Source organism: Patella vulgata, chromosome 4 (assembly GCF_932274485.2).
Source record: "Patella vulgata chromosome 4, xgPatVulg1.2, whole genome shotgun sequence".
Classification (NCBI taxonomy): Eukaryota; Metazoa; Mollusca; class Gastropoda; family Patellidae; genus Patella; species Patella vulgata.
In genome coordinates, this window is record NC_065882.2 from 54334274 (window position 1) to 54361178 (window position 26905).

The following is a 26905-nucleotide window of genomic DNA, read 5'->3' on the forward strand; positions in this document are numbered from 1 at the left end:
GTGGACGGACTTAAGCAAATATCGCACCACCTCCTATTTAGAGACAATTTAGGGCCTTGAAAGTGTCAAACTCTTACAGAGCAGTCAAATAAATGGTCGTTTCTGCGTTGATAGGGACCGCAGTTGTGGAAATATAGACCTTTAAAGTTACCCTACTCACCCTGATTTGAATTGTGGACGCAATATTCAAGTGAACTGATTAACTTTCAAAATCAGCTTTGGCCTAGAAAACCTAGAAAAAATTGCAACAGAAACGGGGCTTGCGGTAAACAACTTCTGAACTGATTCCAAAAAACACGTAGATTCACGGGGGTACGGGAAAATTTACATAAATCTAAGATGGCCTTTCTTTTCTCATAATTTAAAATGGTTGCTATTTTCCAAGATGGTGGGGGGGTGGATGGCCGAATGGTTAGCTCGCGCGCGCTGTATCATAAGGCCTGTCATTGAGTTAACTGGCGTGGTTTCGAATCCCCGGTTGTACGTGACCTCGTGGGTTTTCTCCGGGTCCTCCGGTTTCCTTCCACTGCTAAAGACCCCTACGCGCAAGCGAACTATTGAAATAAAATTAAACCATATGTTAGTCCCGAAATGACCTAGTTTGTGTCGAGTGGACGTTAAACCCCATCTCTCTCTCTCTCTCTCTCTCTCTCTCTCTCTCTCTCTCCCTCCCTCCAAGATGGTGGTGATTTTTCTACCAGTATGGATATCTGACAAATACGTAATAGTCTAAATAATCAATACATAGTTTGATATTAAACAAATAGTCCAATCCGTATTGTAAATCACCCGGCTTTTCGGGAAGAAATCGTGGAACATACTTTATTTTGTAGCTTTTGATGTTGATGACAAAACACGAATGTTGACATTTTTTCCGAGTGGGTCTTTATAGTATTGGACACCATTATTTGAAGGGTAGCTATTTTGCGATAATATCCAACTTGTTCTTTTTTTAGTTTCACCTGATTTATAATGTTTTCGACATACCAACTGTGATTTGGCACTAATATTGACAGGGGTCATGACTATATTTCTGATTTTTTTCATCCCTTGATAATGATATTTCCAAGATGGCGACCATTTTCGGCGGGAAAATGAGACCATGTGCAGATTTTGATTAACTAGTAGTGTTTGGTATGAATATATATGTTTTTGGGAGCGTATATTCCATTTCTGAAATTTACAACCTTGTTAAATGGCCACATGTTCATATATTTAGCATATTTATAACGTGGCTGCAATTTGTGAAAAGAAAACAGGACGATGTGCTGATATTGATTGAATAGTCGTGTTTTTTTGTGTCAATATATATTTTCAGGGACGCATTTTTGCCATTTACAACTGCATAAAATGATCGTAGGTAGTAAAGTGATCGTATCGTCACCCATTTAGCATATTTCCAAGACGTCCGGACGTTTTCTTAACATATTTCTGAAAATAATTCTGAATATAATTCTGCTATGTATTAGCTTGTAGCATGTTCCGGGAAGCCAGTACCGTGTTTTATCCGTTTTAAATAGTATCCAACGATGACAATTCCTCACCTGAGTTAACCACTTAGCTGATATCGTTTTTCCAGGAAATAGCATATTCACTTGGTCTATCGCACGGTAGTACTTCAGTCTCATTTATGACTAGAGATGGTTAAAATGTGAGACTTACAACCTTGGAAAAGGTAATTAATAATTTATGATATTAAAATATTAAATATAAAGCTATATACAAATAAATAAAAACAAAGACTGCAAATGAAATAGTAATAATTGCAATAACAATCCTTATTAGCATGTATTATATTATCAACTGACACCCAAGCCACGTGTGGAAGGAGTAGTTGAGAGGAATGCTATATCACCAGTGACCAGTCATCAAACTGCCATCACCATTGAAAAAACAGACGGCAGTGATACCAAAGATGGTCGCTGTGTAAGTGCTCCTTCCACATTCAGCTTGGAAGCCATTTGATAACATAATCTATGCCACGAAGGCTTCTTAGCAAGTATTTTATTTACAGCCAAGTCCCCACCACTTTGGACCACGTTGCCGCCACACTGAAACAAGGCCCTAATCACATGTTTGCTACACTGTTACGACCTTTTTGTATATATAGCGAAGGTACCGAGCCTCGTCCATCAACTCCAGTGTAGCATCCAAAGGGGAAACATCAAGAAAACTAAAACTTGTTCTTGATTGTTTAGATTTTGGTTGTTCTCTGCTTTGAAAGTGAACGAGGATGGGCACTTGGCAAACCTCAGCAGACAGTAACCTTCATCAAACATCGGCGGTATGATGAATTCTGCCATTAGAACTACTTCCCGGATTACAAATGGCGCCGCCCATGACGACTCCCGTAAGGAGTGTTTTATCATGCAAAGCTTTCAATTTCTTTAAACAAAGGACATCTTTGCAATAAAAACTCTATACACTCTTCGAACAACACCATTTTAGAACTGCTTTCTGAAACCGACAAGTTTTCCTAATAAGTAAACCGGTAGCCGCATCACAATCGTATGAGTGTAGCTAAATATCACTAACCGTCATACAGTCGAGACTAGATGTAGGCCACTGGAGTCTGTCGTGATAGTAGCTTACTCGTGGCAGGCACGCTACGGGAGTGTTGCGAGAACATATCCCAGTCCGGGTGTAGTGAGCACTTGGTGAGGTCGTTGCTGGACCTAAATGAAATGAAATGGGGTTTAGCGTCCTACTTTTCTGTTCCAACTGGGCCAATGAAGGCAATTTTTGCCCGGAGAGTGGCGTTACGGCCTACGCTTGTATCGAGTTCCAACTGCCAAGGGATCTTTTACGTGTACGCCAATGTGTACACGGTACCTCGGTATATTTCGGTTGTACGTGACAAGGAGTAAGGTCGCCTGTCCAACCTCGTGGGTTTTCTCCGGGTCCTCCGGTTTCCTCCCACTGCCAAGGGATCTTTTACGTGTACGCCAATGTGTACACGGTACCTCGGTATATTTCTGTGTTTGATTTTTTCTTTTTTTTTCAATTTTTTTCGGATTTTAACTTGAAAGAAGTTGTTTCATGTTCTCCATTTTTATTTAATTTTACATGGGGGTTGGATGGCTGAATGGTTAGCGTGTGCACGCTGTATCATAAAGTCTGTCATTGAGCCAACTGGCGTGGTTTCGAACCCCCGGTTGTACGTGACAAGGAGTAGGGTCGCCTGTCTAACCTCGTGGGTTTTCTCCGGGTCCTCCAGTTTCCTCCCACTGCTATAGACCCCTACGCGCATGCGAATTATTGAAATAAAATTAAACCATATGTTAGTGCCGAAATGACCTAGTTTGTGTCGAGTGGATATTTAGCTCTATTTCTCTCTCATATTCATATTAAAGGGGTTTATTACTAGTTGAGAGTAACATCTGTGAGAAAAACGTTTCATAGAAAGATATATAAATGATTCATAATCCGCTTCCAATTTGAGATATGTATTTCGGTGGGATATTTGCGTTCGTCATAATATATTCCCAAATATATTCAAATAGAAGTATGATACTGAATCATGACTACAGTTGGTGCTATTTATATCATATCAATATTTATAGCAAAATCTGTTAGTGTGTAAATCCTGGATTGTTCTCTGGTTCATAAATATTTCTTTCTAGAAAAACGTATAATATCGAGTCATTTTATTGCAAAGAAAGTAATTGAACATCTCGGGATGCATCACATACTTTTAACCAAATGGATTATGACATAAATGATGTATGACTCGGAAGAACACGAAATACAGATGTAACAAAAATATTTGCCTTTTCAATCTTAATCAATGAACAGAAAACAAAGGAACGGAGCTACTTATTAAATTGGTTTTATCTAAATATGGGAGAAGGCCGATTTGGTTAAATTAGCACTCCCTGTATACGTCAGTTAGAAACATTCGACTTTTAATATGTCACAATGTTCCCCCACGGTATTTGGTTAATCAATATAAAGAAAAGGTATATAAGAATGCGTAAATTGTGCCTAATCAAAGTAAAATACAAGTAAACAAGGACTCCAGAAAAATAATAAGGAAATTAAACTATTTAATCAAAGTAAGAATTTATATATTAAGCTAGTATATAAAAGCTATATGTAAATTAAGCTAATTAATGAACGTACGAATGTGTATATTAATGTAGTAAAAGCTATACACTGTTAGAAATTTTTGTAAAATTACAGTAGTACAAGTAGTTTTTGTACCTTAATTATCGGTATGTTCACCACAATGTAGTAGTTTTACCAAGTCTGGCGTATTTTAACGGAGTTTCGTGTATGTTTACAGAGTTTCGTGTCTTTTTTTACAATAGACGGTGATGAAATCAAAGACACATTCAAAATCAGTAAAAATACATTCTTACATATGTAATATTTCCAAACTGAACTCAAAATAAACAAGCATGCATGTAATTTTACAGATCTTACGTTTATTCACATTATTTTGTAAATTTACTTTTAGGTTAGAAATATAAATAAAATTACAGCAGTTCTCACTATAATAGTTAAAAACTAGATAATGTAAAGGCAATATGCTCAAAATTTCTGTCAAATTGATCCACTCGGAACCGAGATATTAGAGACTGAATGTTAGGCCTAGCCTCGATCATCATTACTTATTAAGTCAGGAATATTTGTACCATAAAAAATAATTAAATGTAAATGTGAATTCTTGAATATTGTTGTTTTCCGGTATTGAGTTGGCGTGTTACGAAACTCCAAGCCCAATTAAAGATAATATAAATACAAATATTCTACCATCGATCATAAGGGTGTATTCTAAATACATAAATACCAAATACATAGAAACATGTCCAAACTACCGGCAAATATATTTTCGTTACCAAAAAAGTTAACATTTCTTCTAAAAATCTAAAATTTTAAGGTAGCCGCCAAATTGCCTAAAGATGAATAGACGGGCAATGGCGTTTCCGTGCAACGTGCTAATAATACAAGCGATAAGATATCATACGCAGACTCAGAGAGGGAGAGACATGGGATTTAACGTCTGTCTACTCGGCAAAAACATATGGTACAATAATTGTATTTCAATAATTCGCCTGCGTATTGAAGCTATTTAATTAAAGTAACAGTATATATCAAACTATAATTAAAGCTATATTAAGAACGAGAATTATTGACATGCAGAAAGAGTATTCTATTATGGCTTTATATGTAAGATCTTAGATGGGTATGAATTCAAAATACTATCTAGCGTAATCCCTATAGGAATATTTGTACCATAAAAAATAATTAAATGTAAATGTGAATTCTTGAATATTGTTGTTTTCCGGTATTGAGTTGGCGTGTTACGAAACTCCAAGCCCAATTAAAGATAATATAAATACAAATATTCTACCATCGATCATAAGGGTGTATTCTAAATACATAAATACCAAATACATAGAAACATGTCCAAACTACCGGCAAATATATTTTCGTTACCAAAAAAGTTAACATTTCTTCTAAAAATCTAAAATTTTAAGGTGGCCGCCAAATTGCCTAAAGATGAATAGACGGGCAATGGCGTTTCCGTGCAACGTGCTAATAATACAAGCGATAAGATATCATACGCAGACTCAGAGAGGGAGAGACATGGGATTTAACGTCTGTCTACTCGGCAAAAACATATGGTACAATAATTGTATTTCAATAATTCGCCTGCGTATTGAAGATCTTTAGCAGTGGTAGGAAACTGAAACCCGGAGAAAACCCACGAGGTTGGGCAGGCAACGTATTCCTTATCATGTATAAGCTCATGATCGAAACCACGCCACTGGACTCAATGACATACCCTATAATCTAAAGCGCGCGTGTAAGAGATCTCGGGCACAACTTGTAATACATACTTAACCTGTTTACTTTATATGATGAATATTCGGCTGACCGAGTCTATCAAAACCAATTTAGTTCAGCATAACCAGTGACCATAACGTCTTAAACTAGAGGGAACACAGTCAGTAATAATTATGATTTATGGATATTTGTATGAAAGTTTCCATGTTGGGCTGAATTTCCATTCTTACAAGTAATCATGATGCCAGGCTTACAAATGATGCATTTATCACATGTTTGGCTTCCTTTCCATTCTTGCAAGTAATCGTGATATCAGGCTTACATAAGAATATATACGTTCTAGATGGTGCATGCATCACATGTTGGGCTTATTTTCTATTCTTGCAAGTAATCGTGATGTCAGGGTCACAGATTACAGATGGTAAATGTATCACATGGTGCAGAATTTCCAATCTAGCAAGTATTCACCAAGTCAGACTTACAGTTACGTTCCGGATGGTACACAAAGACTGGGTACTATATTTCAGTTTAGTTAATTAGCTTAAATGTCTTACGTATTATCGATCTAACGCGGTGTCACTTAAATCAAAGATACAAATATTCTACAGGTGAATTGTTGTTTGAACGGCGATGAAATCAGTAAGTAAATATCACAGTTCGTTTGAAGAGATATTAATGAGATAATCTTCATTGACGGGCTGTAGTGTTCCCAGGTTGATAAGACATCTATACCCGATAAGGACAGGTGTCTTGTTAAAGATGCTATCAGCCTTTGAACGTTCGGTATTAAATATTGGTCTGACTTAATCAAAATCAGTATATTATACTGATATCTTTTAAAATCGGACAATTGTGGGTTCATTAATTCCTGGAACACAAGACTAAAACAAATGACAATGAGAATGCTGAGTCTATTAATTAATTAATTAATTAATTAATTAATTAATTAATAGATATCGTTTTAGTAACCGAATTTTATGTTTTTTTTATTTAAAGAGATATCTTTCTATTGAATATTTAAGCTCAGTATATTTAGTCAATTGAGAAAAAAAACCCAGACTGACATTACAGACACTTTGACATCTTCTATATGTTTAATCAAATCGATATATTGTTATATTGTATGATTAATTAAAGGCGTTCTGACCAGAGAATAGTGTACTATTCTAAGTATTGTATATTTAATGTGATAAAATATGATAATGAATCTAAACATTTTGTTCGTGTAAGACTGATCGACCCTTGAGTAAATTAGAAATCAACGTGTGTTCTACATGTATTGATGATGTTTTACACAGATAGCTTGTGAACTTTGCCATAAGTTAGGTATTATTTACAACATAGTGTAATATGAGATATAAACGTCTTTTCTAAGACCCTATTCTAATCATTAGTCAAACAAAACAACAAAAAGCAATGTTGACGTTTCCAATATAAAAGTGTTTATGATTGAGGCTTGGCTCAAGAGACAATTATATAGATTCGTGTCTGACATTTTGTATGCTTCAATTTGAAATTAATGATATAATAATAACGTGATTATCTGGCTGAGTGCCTTGTTAGAGTCTTAGACCGGCTTCTGTCATACACAACGGTATCTGGTGCTCGTCTTTGTCAAACCAAATTCGATTAGACATTGATCGTAGCCAAAATTATAAAAACATAGGAATAATGTAAGAAAAGGTGAACATATCGTTGTTACTTTCTTCAAATGTTTATAAGAAAACCCTAGCATTTTGTAACAGGTATCCTATGTTATTGTGCTGCAAGGTACTTTTTATTTTTACCCGTCTTCGTTAAACCCTATTTCATTCTATTTCATTTAATTGTTTACACCAATTACTTATACCCCCGTCAGATCGGGGTGGCGTCCTTACTTTGCTGCTACGGCGACGGAAAATGGTTTTAGAGCGCGTTAAGATCGCCATAAGCGCGTTGGAAACGCCAGCTATCGTGCAGTGGTCACCATGGTCGCCAATGATCACCGAGTCACGGCGTTTGTTTTCAGCATGTTCAACACAAACGCCAAGGTTCTGCGATCTGAACTGGAAAGCTATGAGAACACGACTTTTTTCAAGTTTTTAATTTTTTGGGCACATTTTCACACGTTGTGTTCACGTTTGCCGGCGACCTTGTGCATTTTCTGGTCGCCGTACGGTCTTAGCAGCGCAGTAAGGACGCCACCCCGGTCTGACGGGGGCATTATATCATGGGTGTGCGAGAGAAAAGCAAGTAGTAAAACGATGAAATGTCAAGATTCAAGATTTCTATATTTGAAAAAATAATCTCGACCGAATTAAGATCGAAGCGAATGGATTGGATTGTCGCATGCGAAATACAGGGATTTCCCCATCCTGTGAAAGATAAGTCCTAAGAATTCAATCGCCTAAAATTTTAAAACATTGATTAAAATGGGTGCAGTGTCATGCAGCTTAACCTAGTTTGCTTTGTTGTTTTTTTTCGTTAAGAAAAGAAAGGATATTTGTTTGTAAAATTAATTGATCAAAATATTAAAACATTTCGCATAGTAACATTAGAATATGTGTGTAAAAATACGTAATTTATTTATGAAAATAAAACATTTACAAATATGTTATGTTGATGTTAAATATAATACATTGATACTGATCAAATTGGTATAAAAATTCATAGCTTTATTTAGTCATCACAGATACCGTTTCCCTTGGTGTGAATTTGAATTATCTTTAGTAAAGGGAGACCGTTTCTTCTAACAAGCAAGGAAAGCCTTCTATTGATTTACGGAAATTTGACTCTTGCCTTTTCTTGGCGCAATTCCCAGAATTAGGATATTGAAAAGAAAAGTTGACCTTGTTTGGAGGTAAAGTCACCACTGAGCCAATATTAAAGATTAATTTAATTTGAAACCCAACCTTTCCACGACACGATGTCAGTACATGCTATTATTGTACACAATGGTCTATAAAGTGACATTATTATGAGTCCCAATGTTACAAGGCAGTGTCTAATAGGCTTATTTATTGCACCAGTACAACATACCCAACATTAAAAGATTTAAGTAAGTTGAAACATATTGAAGCACTTGTTTCACGACATCATTGCCTCCGGTGTGAAATTAACTCATATTGATCCCAACACTTCCGTCGCCCAATTTATGGTCAAGAAAATTTGATACGTTGACTTTAAGTGGATTACTTTGATTGGCCCTTGTGACTTCAGTCAAATCCTATCAAATTTGCATGCTACAGCACGATATGTTTTTACGGTTGGCGCTCAACTCGATTTTTCATCCAAAAATAAAACCAAGACAGGAAAACTGGCCACACTTAGTTTTCAATGAGTCATAATTTAGTCAAGTTTGTTGAATCTTTTTTTCTATGCTTCAATTCAATTTCGTTGATGTTAATTATCATTGCACATTTCACATTTTTTTTACGTTTTCAATCTTCAAAATGTCATCACGGTGCGGGTGTTTGATCTTTCAAGGTAATTTTAGAAGCTTGTGTAGTTCTGATTAAGTTCAAGAATTATTTCCTTAATTTCAAACTGTTTTTTCTGGTTTTCGATTTCGTCAGTAATAACACATTGAATTAATAATGTTCACTTAATTCATATTCACGATCTTTTGATGTTTTTTTTTTATGATTATGCGAAATGCGACATATTGTTTCGCCACCCTTGTAATACTAGCTCTCCTTTTCAAATACCCTTAATACTATTTTCCAAAGTTATTTAATGTTACTGCACTTTTACATCTTAGAAATCAGCATCGCTCGGTTATGTGTTATCACATATTACGAATCGGGGATTAAATTGTTTAACCTATTAAAGAAATTAATGAACACATGGTGAACGTTGACCTTTTGATAAATACGACATTGAGCTCCAGAATTCCTTTCTTGGATTCAATATTCATACACCGGCTCTTCCTCCGTATGAAGAAGTGCTTTAATTTATAGCAAAGAAAAGGTAATACCGATATGTACGATCACGATCTAGATGATTGCAACTAACTACATGTTGATTTAAAATAACATTGACTAGATTAGTAGAGAACCAGTTTAAGATGCTCATCTACACATATTGACAAATGTCTTTCATCGTAACACACGACTTCTCTTCAAAAGTAACTCTAGCATCCGTACGTAAACTGGACTATGTTTTGTATCAATTTCTCAGAAAGGAATTGTGAGTTGCTAGCATAACACTAGAATAACATCAATATAACCCAATACCCAGAATTCATCGTTTCTAATGAGGAAAAAAATCTACTAGAAAGATCAAATATATATATTGGCGCACAATAAACGTGCTTTTTATTATTATCAATTCTTGGTGTTAAATATGCATACTGAAAATAGGTCTACTTCGTGGTGCCTGTTTTCAAACTGGCACACCCAATATGTCTTTTGCAATAAACTGGTTCCCGACTATGTTCGCGCTGGAACAAATAAATCACAATCTTCGAAATAAAGTTACCCCAAAACATCGAACCATGATATTAGAACCGCACCGTCGCCGCATTGGTTTGTTTGTTTACGAACGCATTTCCAATTTTCAGATACAGCTTATTTAACTCCTTAGGGAGATGATGTTCTTACATGATACGCTGCGGCTTGTTCACTTCTTTTTTTAATTCCACGGCTAGGGCTGGATTAACCATTAAGCAAAATAACCACAGAATTTCTGCTTTATTAGATGATGAATTCAAAATATTTAATTTAAATATTAATTAACAACTTTTAATAAGTTTTTAATTTCATTTTGTCTTTTCTTGCTGTTATATTTTTGTCTCATTATATAATGACGTGTATGAAACCTCAGAAAAACTCTAACCACGTGCTTGACGGATTGTTTATGGTCTATTATTGTTTACATTTTAAATTTGACACCAAAATCTTCTGTGTGGTTAGGGCCTCTAATCCGACTCGCCCACGGGGTTCCCTGGTTCTTCCCACGAATTTATTTAAATGACGTAATACCATTGTGAGAATCGATATGGTCTGGATGTGTTAACCTCCATTTCTGCAATCTGTCCTCCGCTAAATAACAAAGACCAACTCAGATATAATAACGATGCTCGTTCCAATACGTTTCACCAAATTTTAACCAATTTAATCTAGCGTTAAAGAGTAGGGATTTGATGGGGTTTTATATTTTGAGTGACTTTAAGCACCTTGATCTGATGTTATTGTAGCCTAGTCTCAGTCCCTTACCCCGCGGGGACAAATACGCGCGCCAAGTCATGGGGAATCAATGAGATTAATTTGAATTGTAGAATTAAGTCTGATAAAAAGTCCTCCACGAAAATTAACCATTTACTAAAATTCTTTTGAGGTGATTTCTTCATACAAATACAGACATTTTCTATAACGTTAACTTTAAGCTTTAATGTGATTGTCAAGTACAGGGGTCATGCAATCCTGTCTCAAGGTCCCGATTGTCCAGTGTGGGGTTTAGCAAAAACATTAACTCGAGATCTCTAGAAACTTTACATAGGATGTCGCGATCTCGAGAACATTATCTCGAATAAACAAAGGGTGGGAGAATCAGGTAATCTCGGGAACATTAAATTGAGATATCGAGAATGTATCGCAGGATCTCGAGATCTTCTACAAAACTTTGCATGATCCCTATACTATACGCCTTCGTAATACAAGATTTGAATGCAAAAAATCAAATCCAAATTAAAATATCATACAAAAGCACAACAGACACCTGTCAGTTACTCGAATTACCCAAAAGAGACACAACACCAAGCTAACACCAAGGACCCCTTTCATTATTTCATACATGTGTATAGTTTTGGGAAATTATTTTCAGAAACTAAAGAACATCTTTGAAAAATATTTATTTTGTAATTAAAAGCTAGATTCGATTATTTTGATTCGACGGAAATTAAATTTCGAGACTATTCGGTGTTCATTTACAGCACCATATTTATTTCTGCAAAATATCGTGAAGCGCCACAACAATACACTATGATTGAAACCAACATTGCTTGGGGTTCAGTTGTATTACCAATATTGCATTTTCCAGTTTTCTGTTACATCAGGCAAGTAATGCGATAAATATAATGCAATGTATATATTGGTTAATAGCAGTAAACTGTTTATCACTATCCTGTTCTCCAACGCCTACTAGATTCCGGTGTCTACATATAAACATCATCATATAACCTTACGGTTCATTCATTCCATCTGGTGGCTTACAAACTTCGCGGGTGTCATCCTGAACTCAGGGAGCAGCATCTTCTGAGCACGTCTTCATATAAGCACACACGAAAGCATACATTTGTCGACCAAAAGCATCAAAGCATAATACCTACTAAATTTAGTTGAAATCCACACTTAATTGCGGACGACAATTAGTCAAAAGATCTAAATGTAACGCTGTCTTCATTTTATGACTATCTATAATAAACAGCAACCCCCCCCCCCCAAAAAAAAAACAACGTCAGTACGATTTAAAAATTAGAGAGGCACTTTAATCAAAGCAATTTTTTGTGAACAGTATGTTTTCACATTAGTGATTAATTCATCACAATTCCAAGACATTACGAGAAGATTTAGAGTCTGTACACAGTCTATATACATCAGTATATGGTGCGTCCACCGTGAGTGTCAATAACAGCAGCGCAGCGTCTGTACATGGTGTGGACCAGACGATTGATGAACGCCATTGGTACCTGGAACCACAGCCTGGCGCAATCCATGGGCTGTGTTTGGTCTCGGTACGACGTTATAGAGTCTCCTCTGAATTCCATCCCAAAGATGTTCAATCGGGTTTAAGTCCGGACTAAGGGCTGGCCAGTGCATAACGGTGACACCGTTCTGCTGTAGAAAAGTCCCGAGTAATTCTGGCGGTGGGGGCACGGGCATTGTCATGCTGGAAAACGTTGTTTCGATAACGTGCGAAATGTGGTATGACGTGGGGTCTGGCAGCTTGACCGATGTAGCGCACTGCTGTGATGCCGCCTCCTCTCCCTGGACCAAGATTTTGGAACACCACAGGACCCACTCTCTGGTTCAGGCCGATTCCACCCCAAACCATTATGCTTGGACCTCCCCATGAGTCTACGGCAATGGGTGTTTTCTCTGGTGAGACGACGGAGCACTGTATCTGTACTGATGGGTCTTCCGTGTGTTCCCACTGTCTGACGTGCTGTCTCGGATGTCTGTGTGAAGGGATTCTGCACGTGCTGTCGCACAACATGGCGGTCTTGTCACCTAGTAACCCTTGGTCTACCAGTTCGAGGACGATTATCCGTGGTATTGGTAGACTGAAAGCGTTGCTGAAGCCTGTAGATGGTCCAAACATTCACCTGGAAGTAATTGGTAACGGCTTGGGCAGTGTGGCCAGCGTCGAGTCTTCCAAGCGTCTAGTTCCTCTGAGCTGTCCTGAGTCGTGGGATGCTGCTGACGTTGTAGTGGGAATGATTCAACCAGGTATGGGGGTGTATTTTATAGGGCAGCATGAGTTACATGAAATAGAGAACACATTACCATTTCAGAAGTCAGGTTGCGTTTTTGAGAACATTTCCTGGGTTCAATTCTGTGTTTGGGAAGGAGCCTTATTGCTCAGGTAAAGTTGCAAATGTGGTCACAAATATACAATAAAAACATTTGTCCAGTTTTATGCAATGCGTCTATTCAGAAAACGTACCAACCTGGCGTTTCGCTTGCTGCTTAGTATATATCGCCCACATGAACTTGATTTTATGCCTCGTAAGCATCGTTTGCAAGAAGATATTCTGCAGTATGACAATTTGATAGCTAATAGCCATGGGCAAACATCATGTGGTGATCCTTGTGGTGCAATCGTCGTATCCTTTGCCTTAATATTGATGTACAGGGAGACTCGGATAAGATACTAATATCAATAAATTATCAGGATCTACAGAATCAAACGCTTGTGATTGAGGCTACTTGGATCGGTGTCTAAAATTAAATTGTCCGCCGAACCCAATACATTTGCAGATTTGAAAAGATATATACAATTGTAAGGCTATAATGACATACAGACAAATCTTTCTCGCTTTTCAAGAAATTGGTTCTTTTGATTCCCACTGGAACTATCCATCGTATAATTGTTTGTATTGTGTGATTATCAAGTTTAAAGAGGAAACAGAAGGTAGTTATGGTATCGCTCGACAGTATGGGTTTATATTATAATGAAAAGTGTACATATTAAAGAAGTAAATGTCCAAAACTATGTGGGCCATCAATTTTTGAAATGTATGATTTGATTTGATTTGATTTGATTTGAAATATATTTGACTGGTATCCGTTAAAATCGAGGCAAAGATATTATATAACTTACATTTATCTGTATTCTCTAAACTATTTCTTAAATAACTTTGTCTAAAAGTCATATAACGATCATATCATTTTTATTTATAGTTGCTGTAGCCCATTTAAGTTTACGTTTTATGGCTAACGTGTTCGTTTTTTTCGGTTGAGTTTTTCGGGCATTAAGATTTTTTCCTATTCGTAAATTTGCATACTTTCCTTATTTATATGCGTGAAAATTGATTAGTACTACGACCAACTGAAAACAAACATGTTACAGTATTCCAAGACCCACAAATAATAAAAACCAGCCTCTCTGGGGGCAATAACTCAGAAGCAATGCACGATATCTTTTACATATATTACTTCCTGAGAGAATAAATAGAAATGAAAAATCTCAGACCAGAGTGAAGAAATTAAAACATTAAAGAAGAAATATATGTAAAATAGAAGATATGACTGTATGACATGCAATCTCTAGGGGATCAAGGCAAGGATGCCTTATAACGCATCTTTCTCCCTGATTGATTAGCGTCTCATATTTGTGATATTAAACGGCAAAAGTCCCGACCAAAGCTCTTCAGAAAGCATTCACTTGGAACATTTGAGTTCTGGCTGACTAATCCAATCAAATCAGAACAATTTCTGTCGATATATCATTTTGTTGCCCTACGATCCTTATAATATATGGAGTCATTTTAATCAGTAAAATTAGACACGGCAAATTACTTCACTACGTTATAAATCCGTATCGGAAATATGAGTTAATACAAAAGATCTAAATACCGTTTAGCTGAAAAATGGCGGACCACGGGTTACGACAATAATGTAGGCGTATTTAAAAGGAAGCGGTATAGGATAAAACAAGGTCATTAAAATCTCCAGGACACTAAGAGACCTTATGGCGCCAGCCCTATCCCTTTAACTTCAAGTCCACTTCCGGAAAATCTATCGAAGCAATACTTTTATCGTATAGAGTTTGTCCAGTCACATGATACCAACCTAATCCAATACCTTATTTTGAACTTATTCAAAGATATTTTGCTCCATTAAATAAAGTATGATGTATTTAGTGGGGTTCTATTTATATCACCCCTGTGAGATATAGGATGTTTTCAATAATATGAATAATTTAATCTGGGGCGAGACACTTTTAAAGTGTTAAATACATACTTTAAGATCATGCACAACCAAAGGTTGTCACTTGTAACTCGTATTAATAATATCAATAAATTATCAGGAGCTACAGAATCAAAACGCTTGTTATTGAGACTACTTGGGTCGGTGTCTAAAATTAAATTGTCCGCCGAATCCAATACATTTGCAGATTTGAAAAGATATACATGTACAATTGTAAGGCTATAACGACATGCAGACAAATCTTTCTCGCTGTTAATTTCACACCGCTATCTTTCGTGTAAAACCGCCCATGTCTTTTTATGCTCGGGTGTGATTGTTGTGTCTATTATAAGTTACACATAACAGTTTTATATACTAAATCTTGTTAATATAGATGTATATAAATCTTATTATTCGCCAATTATGGTGCGTTATGGGGATATAAACTAACCCCAACAGTAAAATTATGTCATTTTGGGGGTTTTGTTGGCATACTGCGGTAATGTGAATAATTTGTAAAATGACTCGCAAAATTATGTTTGTTATATTCTTCCAAACAGCTTCACCTAACAAGTCGTTTTTGTTTTGACATATTGCGGTATGTGAATAATTTGTAAAATTATGTTTGTTATATTCTTCCAAACAGTTTCACGTAAAAATTCTTGATTGTGACAGAAAAATTTAGCCCAAGAATAAACGCATCTATAGATTTATTAATTTCTTTCTATTCTGTCTCCAGAGTGCGTGTTTCTTTTCACCAACCAATTTCTCTTTTCTTGACAAATAACGTCGACGCTTTACGGTCATATCTATTAAAACTGTTTCTGTAGAGGTGGGAAAATTTGATCAAGATGATCGTCTTAAAATAGAAGTAATTTCGTCTCTTAGCACGAGTGCTGGGTGTTAACATTTCGTTTTAAATTGTATTTAACGATTCAAATAATATTGTATAGGTATAAATATGCTATAAGGTTTGTATCAACATCGATATTTCACGATAATTTGGGTATTTGGCGTGAAATATGTCTGGTTCTTATTGCATTAACGATATTTTATTCAATATTTCCCCATTTCTTTCTTTTGACAATTAGATGAATTTCTGTCAAAGGTGTGAAGGGAGTCTTGACTCTAATAAGGTACAGTAATGAATCAATGAGCCGATAGGTTAAAAGATCTTGTCAATGTGAAGACTCGTACAGATAGATGTTTCAACACCTCTCTGCCACTCGCTGGCGTTAATTGCCATGTGCATTACCAGTCATTACAATAAGGAGTATTGTCAGGGTTCGATGCGCCTCTGATCTGAAAAAGTCTTGACCTATGGGGTTAATGATTAACTAATTAGATGTGTAGATGACAGTAATTGTTTTGTGACGAGGGGTGGGGGTTAGTAAGGGACGTAATACGACGGTGAGACGAACAGATAGAACATATCGGGTGGGATAAAGAGAATCTACAAGACCTAACTACTAATCGTTTGTGTCTACTAAATAAGATTATCTTAAAGAAGTCTCTGTGTGGGATCACGTGATAAGTGGTGTGGGTAAGTGAAAGTGGCAGGCTAATTAGTAAAGTGGATGGAAAGGGAGAGATCGACTTCATCTCTTGAATAATAAATGCCGTTTGGTGCTATTCGCGCTTACTTCACTGTGTCCCACTGGTAATGATAATTGAAAAATTGCATTTTAGTTGAGATGGTTCCTTAGAGTCCTGGAAGTCTTACAAGGCATAAAAAACACCAATATTGACAATTGGAACAAGCACCTTTTGGTAACGTTCATCCATCAGGCGTGTAATGGTTTTCTACAGATGTTTCGCGTTTCAACTTAAAACGATTGTACGGATCTAGAATACTGGAAGGGCTATCGTTGAAACAGCTTGTTAACTTTACCAATCGTGAATTTCAATTTCAATTTGCAAATGGTGACTCATTTCCTTATAGTCAAAAGAATGTTAAAGATACTAGACCAAGTTTGACAAATATTTGACATGCAAAGAAAATTGTTTTTCAGAAGAAAATATGTAGAAACAATCCGCATTAGTTGTTTTCTAAGAAACCCTTTTTTAAAAATGTAATAATTTCAGTATAATTTCCTCATAATGTGCACAGGCGTGTCCAATGATGGCATTTCTTCATACCATTCCCTTTCCCCAATACTCCTATCACTTGTCTTAGCTCTGACTTATTACAATGCCCAACAATAATGGAATATGACATACAATCGATAATTCTGATTATAGTAAATCCAACTTGTTAGGCGGAATATTTTTTCTTGTAATAAACTTTTAAAGTTTTCTAAATAGAGCAAAATAAATTGGTCATACATATATCTGAATTCAATATTCACTTCATGATGCGTTGTACGTAAACTAAGATTAAAACATTTGATCGAGATATAAACTTCAGGAACGTAGTTCGTTCATGTCTCTCTCGGGATTTCATCAGTAATGGTATTACCTCAAATTAAGGAAGAAATTCCACCAATGTAATTAAGGTTGTGCTACACGTCGTAGGCCATGCTGGATGTTATTTAAGTGGCGGGGTTAATTCAATTATTGGCTTGAGATGAAGAGACACACGAGTGCTAATCGTCGTACACAAGGGGAAACATAGAGGTATAGAGGGAGAAATGATCAGTCCTTGACCACTGGCGGCTTGGTAACATCATGTAAATTCAATTTCCGAACCGCCTGTAATCTATTCCGGTTTTATTTAATCCTTGGTTGTCTTATAATCGTGTATTGTAATAGTACGGATTATCTTATCACCTTGTATTGTACTAGCGTCAAAGAAAAATGATGATTTAAGGTCCACTCGACACAAACTAGGCCATATATAACATATGGTTGAATTGTATTTCAATAACTCGCTTGTGCGTAAGGACCCGGAGAAAAACCCCGAGGTGGACAGATGGCCCTACACCTTGTCACGTACAAGCGAGGAATCGAAACCACCCCAGTTGACTCAATGACAGACCTTATTATCTGAAGTGCATGCGCTTCTTTTTGTGTTTGGTTTTTTTTCTAAAGCAAAGGTAAATTACGGATTGCACTGTAAGTGTTAAAAATTAAAGAGGAGATACGATAAAATAACAATTCCGGACATTTGCTCCTAGTAACTATAAACATGATTTGTATTCATACGATCCCGAATTTCAACAATCTTGTAGAAGGAGCACAGTTTATTGAGCTGATCGGGAGACGTCAATGTTCGAAACACAAAAATGATGTGGGCACTGTTTTTCATATTTAAAGTCCGACTAAACCTGATTAAGTCAAATGTTGAGTCCAATATTAATTTCAACATACACTCTAAATAAAAAAATATATTAGTCTAATAAACAAAATACACTTACTAGAAAGATATTGGTCAAAAGAATACCCTAGCAAAAACGGTATGAGCCAAATGGGGTTAAAATTCCTACTTTTCTGAAAAATAGTATTCACATTCACCAGTTGTTTCACTTTTGGCTATATGGAGTTTATGCGAGTTCTGTTGATTACTCGTTGCCATTTTTCATTATATTCTGTGTTCATAAAATGGTAATGATTTTAAGGTTCCCGCCATTAGGTACTTTATTCAATACGTTCAAAATTCCGAAAACAGGCTGTCAACTTTTATAAAAGATAACACTCTCGTGATTTACAATATTTTTTCGGGTACGTAGTTTTACTGACTCAAATAAAACCCGGTTACTCGCCTTAATAAGATGAAGGGATCAACTTGTAGCATTTGAAACAAATCTAGTAAATCTACTATTGATCACCGCCATCTTACAATATTTAAATAACAAGATTATGTGCTAAAGATGATCGGTGATAAGTTTTAAAAAGGCTATAACGATTACATGAAGATTTCCAAGGAGGAGATTTTCTCACATCTTCCATAATTTGATTCCTAGGTAAACAGATGTAATTATTGTAGATTTGATTTAATCAATAATATTATGGTAAAGTGTATACAACTTACGGGGGAGTATGTATTCATGCACTTGCTTTTCCATTACTTTTTACTCCCGTTGAGTAGCGATCTACTGGAGGTAGCTTTCTTGTCATTTGATTGAGAAACTTGAAGATTTGTGGTCCAGTGTAATAGTTTCATTTCAAGCAATCGATGAATCTACAATTCAGACCCTTACATACGACTGAGAAAAATTTTCTTGGGGCAGAACAAACATATTGGTCATTTGTTATCGTGCAGCTGCTATATTCAACGAGAAAACTGAAATCGATGGGATGTTTGTTGAAGCCGCATGCCTCAGGCTGCACCGACTTTCTTCTCATTGCTGCAGAAATTACAGGCATCTTTTAGAAATTAAGTATTATAGCCAACATATGTGGTAAACCTCTGTATACAATATGTAAAATAGAACTATCGTAAACGATGGCGTGACAGGAATACCGTCGCCACAATTTCTTATTTCTTTAAGCAGTAAACAGGCTTTGTTGTTTTGACATGGTACAGATACCCTAATATCTTTGATTTTTTTTTTGGCATTCATTCTTGGGTCCATTTTATGCCTTGTAATTTTAGAAAGCAATCTAAAAGCTAGTTTGCAATATTGAATCAAGTTTGGTAAAATTGGGTTAAATTGAGTAATTTTCTCCGAGAAAAGTTCAACATGTGTTTCTGAGTAGGGGAAGAAATGGAGGTCTAAATAACAAGTTCTAATGGATGTGGAGTGAAAATTGTGCCGATTACCATGTAATTATAGTCAACACAGCACTTGTGGCGGGAGATTTTGTAAGCAGACGACAATTGGTCTAATAGAGCGTTAGGTCATTCTTTATAATTAACCTCATCGATTTCCATGAGAAGAAAAGATGGAAGAAATTCACATGAATAAAGGTAATAACATGTATAGCAATAAGAGAAAACATTTATTAACTGACAATAGCCCTCAATGAGAGATCGTAAATGAAGCCGATTCATAAAGAATTGTTAACACGTTACAACTGTGATGTAATGTTATTCCATGGATTACATTTCAACCAATTTTATCCATTTCGATCTGGCTTCTGTTTTCTTTTTTGCCTTTTTATTATTGTGTTCAGTGACCTGTATTATACGAACTCCAAATCAAATAAAATAAAACACTTTTTAGGGAATATAAAATAAGACAAATATCATGAGCAACCACAAAGATGTGTTATAATAATACAATTTAAGATGGATTCAGTTCTCAGTCGTACACATATTACTTTAATGTACTTCTAATATTCTTAGTACTAAATACGTTTGAAGTTGTAGAATAATTTTGCTGATTTGGAACTATAAAACAAATTCAAGTTTCCCAGAACGGTTATATTACCCACTTTCATTTAAGCTGACACTCCATCAAAGGCTGCGTGCAAATGTTTCAACACTTCCAATTTTTCACTAAAATGTTTGAATGCAGATTCAAAACAACCTGGTGTGTTACCCTCAAGTACACCAATTTGTAAAAAGAAAACTTTACTGAAATAAAGATGGTATTAGTTCGGCGATCACCCCACCCACCCCCTTTCTCTCCTGTGAGTACAATAGTATATACCTAACCGTGTTCTGTTCAATACCGTGTTCGATGAATGAATGATCCAATTTCCGCAATCACCGATACTGAAGTTAGCTTAATTAGTGTTACAAATTAATATTGTTCCCATGTGTCACCAATTGTGATATTTCTGCAAGACTATAGATTACCATTCAACAATTCAATAAGGAACTGAAACCATTGTAATGTGCACTGTCTGACCCTGCTAACCGTGTATGCCTTACCGATTGATTACACAACATGAATTATATTGCTTTGATTCAATTCAACCACTGGCATCGAAATTAATTAACTTTATTTCATATAAAACAATGATAACTGTAATGACCCTTTAAATAAAATACATTGATATGAACATCCGTTAATTTCATCATATTGACGAAAACAGTAGATAAACGGTTGTACTAACTACACAATCTTCGTTTTGGTCCTGGTATTATCACTATCAGATGGTATTGGTAATCACCACCGTATCGTTATATCCAACGGCGAATAAACATTAATCTGATTATTTGATTATGCAAGGTTAAAGAGTAAATTTTATTAATGGAAATATGGTATATGGAGAGACTGTGGCTGCCGTGGGTAACATTATTTCATTAAAGACTTCATTGCACAACACACACACACACACACGGTACTTGACACAGGAGACATTAGCTAGCTAATTCACCCCCACGTCAGACGTTACACATTGTTGGCTTTTGGTCTTCTTATATTTATTCATCGATGTGATCTGATTGGATTAATTAATTTTATCACATTTGTTAGCAAACTGACACAAGTAGGAACACAGATGGGCCACTTTAGGTGAAAAGACCAAACAAAGTGAATGTGATCACTTTGTCTACTGTCAATAGTGAAGAAATTGGCGCTCAGTTGAACGTATTGTCTGAATAGACGATAGATGTCTTAATCGATAACATCCCTTGCTGCCTTCATCTCCCCTTAGAAGAAAACTAAATATAAGTGATTAAGACTAGTTCCATATTACCCCACAAATGAAAAGTTGTATAAATTGGTTCCGACAAGCTGCATGAGCGTACATAAGTTTTCTTCGAGAGATCTAGACATGATTACTTAGGGAGAGCTTTCTTCGCTCTCGAAATTTTAATTTGATTTTTTGAGGTTTTGCCCAAAACATCCCCTTGTATGAAATATCATTAATCGATTTATGATATTCACATGATACGATAAAACAATTATTTGAGTGGAAACTGATAGACCACTGGAAATAAAAATGATTAAAATCGATTTCTTTTTTGATTAGAATTTAGAAAGTTGTGGCTGAGGATTATCAATAATATTGGTACTTTTTCCCTCCTTTGCTATCGATTTTGTATTTGTGATGATATTTTTTATGGCAAAAATTTTTTGTTCACTTGTTTTTTTTTTAACCTAAAGTCAGCTGTGCGCTTTCCATAGGTTCAAAGATATATTACACGTCTATCATATATATTTAAAGTATGTGTCTAGAAATTTGTAAACATAATCTTTGTCTTTCGGCTAATTCAAAAAACCAAATCAAAGTCTGGAGACGAAGCTATACGTCATTCTGAATTCAGAGTTAAAAAAGCAATTGGTCTAGGAAGGTTTGTCCGTATAATTTGTATAACCAGTTCTTAAGCTTTTGGTGTTTTAACAGGAATTTACCGGGATTTGTCGAAGATTCCCTGACAGATCTTATGAATAACTTTGGCTACTTTTCCGGAAATTTGCAACGTGAAAAAATGTCTTGAGTTATTTGAAACAATTTCCAATTTTTATCGAGTATTGGCAGTGGTATTGTTTATCGATTGTAGCGGATCTGTGTAATGTCATGTGTAGTGTGTTTAATCTCTTTGCTTAGTGATCGCATTAAGCGGCAAGTCGTATTGATTGTTATCCTATTAGAGTTCCATACGTTTCCCTCCCTCTGATTATCTTGTCACAGAAAATTGATGTGGAAGGAGAGACCAGAAGATCAGAACTCAGCGTCTTTTACGGGTCTTTTTCGATATCCGTGGGGTATATCAGTTCTAGACACGATGTTGAAGAAGCGCTATTCCACCATGAGCTAATAGTCAAGACTTGTTCTTAATGTCTTAAAGAACTGGCAAGAGATATGTCTGTGTGCATTAGCTAATCTTATTACTAGCTGAAAAACTAACGAAGATGGGGAAAATCATCTTAAGAGCAAAGGCTAAATATAAGGAAAAAAATGGAATATTCTGATCTAAGCAAATCTATTTAGGATGCTTGTTTTTTTCTATTTTTGTCCTGTTCTACAAATAAAAGAAAGTCATCGTTTTATTTGGAGAATGGTCTAGGTCAGGCAACTTCCTGTTTATTTTAAATGGTACAAAAAGCGTCTAGTCCATCATATGTCGCAAACCGGAAAATACGTTTGCACACTTGCAGGACACACGCCAAATTCCTCCAAATTTGTAACGGAGTAGTGGAAATATTTTATATAAACTTGTTTCGTAGAACAAAATAATTACGTATCCTTACTTCTCCAACTCATCCAACCCAAAGTTTGGCGCCGAGAAGATGTGTGCACCCCAATATTAACTAGAACAAATGAAAGAGTCACCTAATGTATGAATCTCCATGTTTACAGAACGACAGGAAAGCCACATAATTCTCTTAAGATGATTCTCTCCAGTCATTGATGGAATGGAAACTGATTAATCTTTCCATCAAAGGCTTTTCCGTCAGCTCCACTTTCCTCCTCAAAACATTTAATATTCTTAACTAAATGGCATAAAGAGATTGTCCCCTCTTAGCCCCACTCTTGACATAAAGCTCTTCAGACACTTATAGTATAAAGGTAATACATAAACGAACTTCACATTAACAGAGTACATTTTGAAACTCACCAAATAGTCACGGAGACTATGGAAACTATATCTCTCAATAAACTATAACACATATTTATCTGTCAAGTGTGTATTATTATATCAACTAATAAACAGCAGGATAACGACTGTTGATCGGTGCCGTATACAAGACATGACCTGCTTACTCTCTAGACCACCTGTTACGCACAACCTCTTTGTGCATTTTACTATTACTAAAGAATCAAGATGTTCACCTTGAAATGATAAAAATCCGCCACAAATCGACTAATATGTCATTTTTCGTAACTTTTTGTACTGTATGCCATGAACTTAAAATACAGGGATTAATTGAGAAAAAACCTCCACGCGGTAACCAATCTAATATAAAGTTAAAGTTTAGATAAAAACGATTTACTTCTGACATTAAAATTTAACAATATCGAACAAGATAGATTCATCACCCTGACAACCAATACATGACACGAAGACACGAACACACTTTTTGAATAAAAGTGGAAGTTGTTAATTTAATTCTGTTTCATTGGCTACAACCGACGAATGTCCAAATGAAAGGATGGCATGTACATTAATACGGTTTGCGTGAAAAATCATGTTCCTTTTAATTCATTTGGAGAAGGTCTACAAACATTGGCATCTCAGTGGAACCAGCAAGCACACATTGGCAACCCAAGGATGAAAAAGTGGGAAATGTTGGTGAATAACGTGAACCCAGTAACAAGCCTGGGTATAATGCATTGGATTCAATTACACAATGAAGAGTCTGAGATGGAAGGTTTATTAGACTTGCCCAGTCTACTAGGCTAGTATTGACAATCTTTGACGCTCAACCCAATGGATAGCACATAACATGTAAAGGCATTTAGAAGTATTCATTGAAATATGTTTGAAGCGCAAACATATCGAGAGCTTCAACAATAACGCAATCTGAATTCGGCTATTTATGACAAGACTAATCTTGTACTCGGCAAGGGTTGATTAGTTGGGTTTCACGGCCAACAACATTGCGCCATACAGTCCTAGCAAGTTTTTTTTTATCTGTTACTGATCTTTTACTCTTTATAGTTCTCAGATCAACGACGTCCCAAAGGGTGTAATATTTCTCCTTAATCAAACCCGTGTGATTCATCCGAAGAAAATCATCATAAAACGGACATAGTAAGAAGAGTTAAACAGCAATTGGTGAAATCCTAGCTCTGATTACCGTTTCATTTAATGTTTATTTGAAAAGCGAGTCGGTTTTGTCTGTCTGTAATGATGATTAACTCAGATGGTATTCTCGCCGACTTTTCCAGTTTTCTATCTCCTAACGGCAAGTGTCTGCCATATTAAATCATCCCCTAGTGCCACCAAAAGTCAAGTCATACTAACCCATTGTATACCGATAGCCATAATAAAATGACGAGGAGAAGAAATAAGAAGCCATATTAGGTCATTAATATTAATAATGGAATAATGGATACTTTGGTCCCCACATCAAACCCATAAACGTTATAATCAAATTAGAACTACTGTTACAGAAGTGTTAAGAATAAAACAATTTTAAAACAATAAAGACCGTCGTGTAGATATCACTAACAAAGATCCAACAGAAATAAAAAAAATCGTTGAAGAAAATAATTATGTTTCCGGTTAATTATACTATTTTGGGTAAAAGCTCTTTTACCGAGATCAAGAAACTACGAAATTGCTAAAATTGTAATCATTAATCATTAACTCTTTAGAATGGGGTGGAGAACGCAAATACAGGTGTAGCAACAACAAAAAAATCCCAATCGTAGACAATTAAAAGAAAGGCGTATTTAGCGTGTAAATTGGAAATTGACTTTATGATACTCCGTTTATTAAATATATCGAAACAGGACAGGGTGCGTTTTCAAATTTCACATTTGAGCAGACATTAATCCCCGATTGCTGTCCGTCCTCGGATGTACAGATCGTTGATGACCAGAAAACATGTTCTATTCTATAAATTACTATGCACTTATTCATGACCAACATGAACTCTTGTAAATGTATAAGATAATGAAGGGCATGTTGGATCAATGAATACAATTAATACACCCGATAGATCGCACAGTAAATCGTGTATTATTAAAATATTAATGGTCAAATGTTAGTATCAAGGTGGAAAGAAATGTTGTATTGAGAGTAACCCGAAGTCAAATATTTAAATTCTAAAACCCAATATTTACAAGCATTAAAGTTTAGAATATGTTGGGTTTTTTGCTTCTTCGCATTAAAATATAAATCTATTCGGATTAGATTATTTAAATCCTATGTGATACATCATGTATTTTACCTTTCAGTAGAATAGTATTTTGATATCGATAATAATTTAATAAATTAAATCTTATTTTGGGTTGTTTTTTTTTTGTTTTAGAGGCGATAACACTGGAACCAAGTTTTGATGTACCTATGGTAAATGTAACAGTTAAGGAAGGTACCACAGCTATATTACCATGTTCTGTTAAATTTCTTGGACAACATCAGGTAAGGACATTCATACTGCTTCTACTTTTTATTGATATGCCGTCGTATTTCATCATCGTCTTTTGCTCGGAACTGTAGGTAAACCACTAGAAACGTCAACGCTGATTGATTAATCAATATCTGACGTCATGGGGTCAAAAGCCGCTCGTCCGACCCCTGACAAGACCTTCCAGTACAACTTACCAGATCTCCATGTAGTGTAGGCCATCAAAAGTATAAAAAAAACGAAACGAAATATAGATCTGTATTTTAATCAGATTGAACGTTTTAATGGCTAAAGTTACCAAGCCTCCCGTTAGTTACAGGCCCTTTGTAGCATTGCAGAATCTTGTCTCATTGTTCAGATTAGTGAGATGAAAAACCCTATTGAATTTCACCAATACGTTAATTACTTTTAATTTATGGCCCTTGTTCACTTATATGCATTGTCCAGATTAGTGAAATAGAGAACCATATCGAGTTTCAACAATTTCTATCGCACATACTGCTCGAGTGACATTTATCACTTTGTAGAATCTTGTAAATGATCCTGGGAGAATCATCTTCTGATTCACTTTAAATTTATGTGTTTTTGGGGAAGTTATTTTTTTTTTTTTTTTTGGGGGGGGGGGTTATTTTGTGATGAATAACAGTTACAACAATTTCTGATAATTATATATATATATATATATATATATATATATATATATATATATATATATATATAATTATCAGAAATTATATATATATATTATATTATATATATATATATTTATATGAGTTATTGCTATGTATTATGTCATATTTATCCTTGTCAATTTGGCAAAGGACTTCTCTTTATTTTCCAAATACTCCACACTGTGGCCATTTTTATGGA

The 26905-nt window shown here is 35.5% G+C and overlaps 1 protein-coding gene across 4 annotated transcripts in view; it reads left to right on the forward strand.

Moving 5' to 3' along the window:
- LOC126818720 (opioid-binding protein/cell adhesion molecule homolog) overlaps window positions 1–26905 on the forward strand; it is a 63689-nt gene that overhangs the window by 19198 nt on the left and 17586 nt on the right. For all 4 annotated transcript variants that reach the window (XM_050546258.2, XM_050546257.2, XM_050546259.2 and 1 more), the window contains one exon: window positions 25940–26049. In XM_050546258.2, the coding sequence (XP_050402215.1) occupies window positions 25940–26049 (110 nt within the window). The remainder of the gene's footprint in view (window positions 1–25939; window positions 26050–26905) is intronic.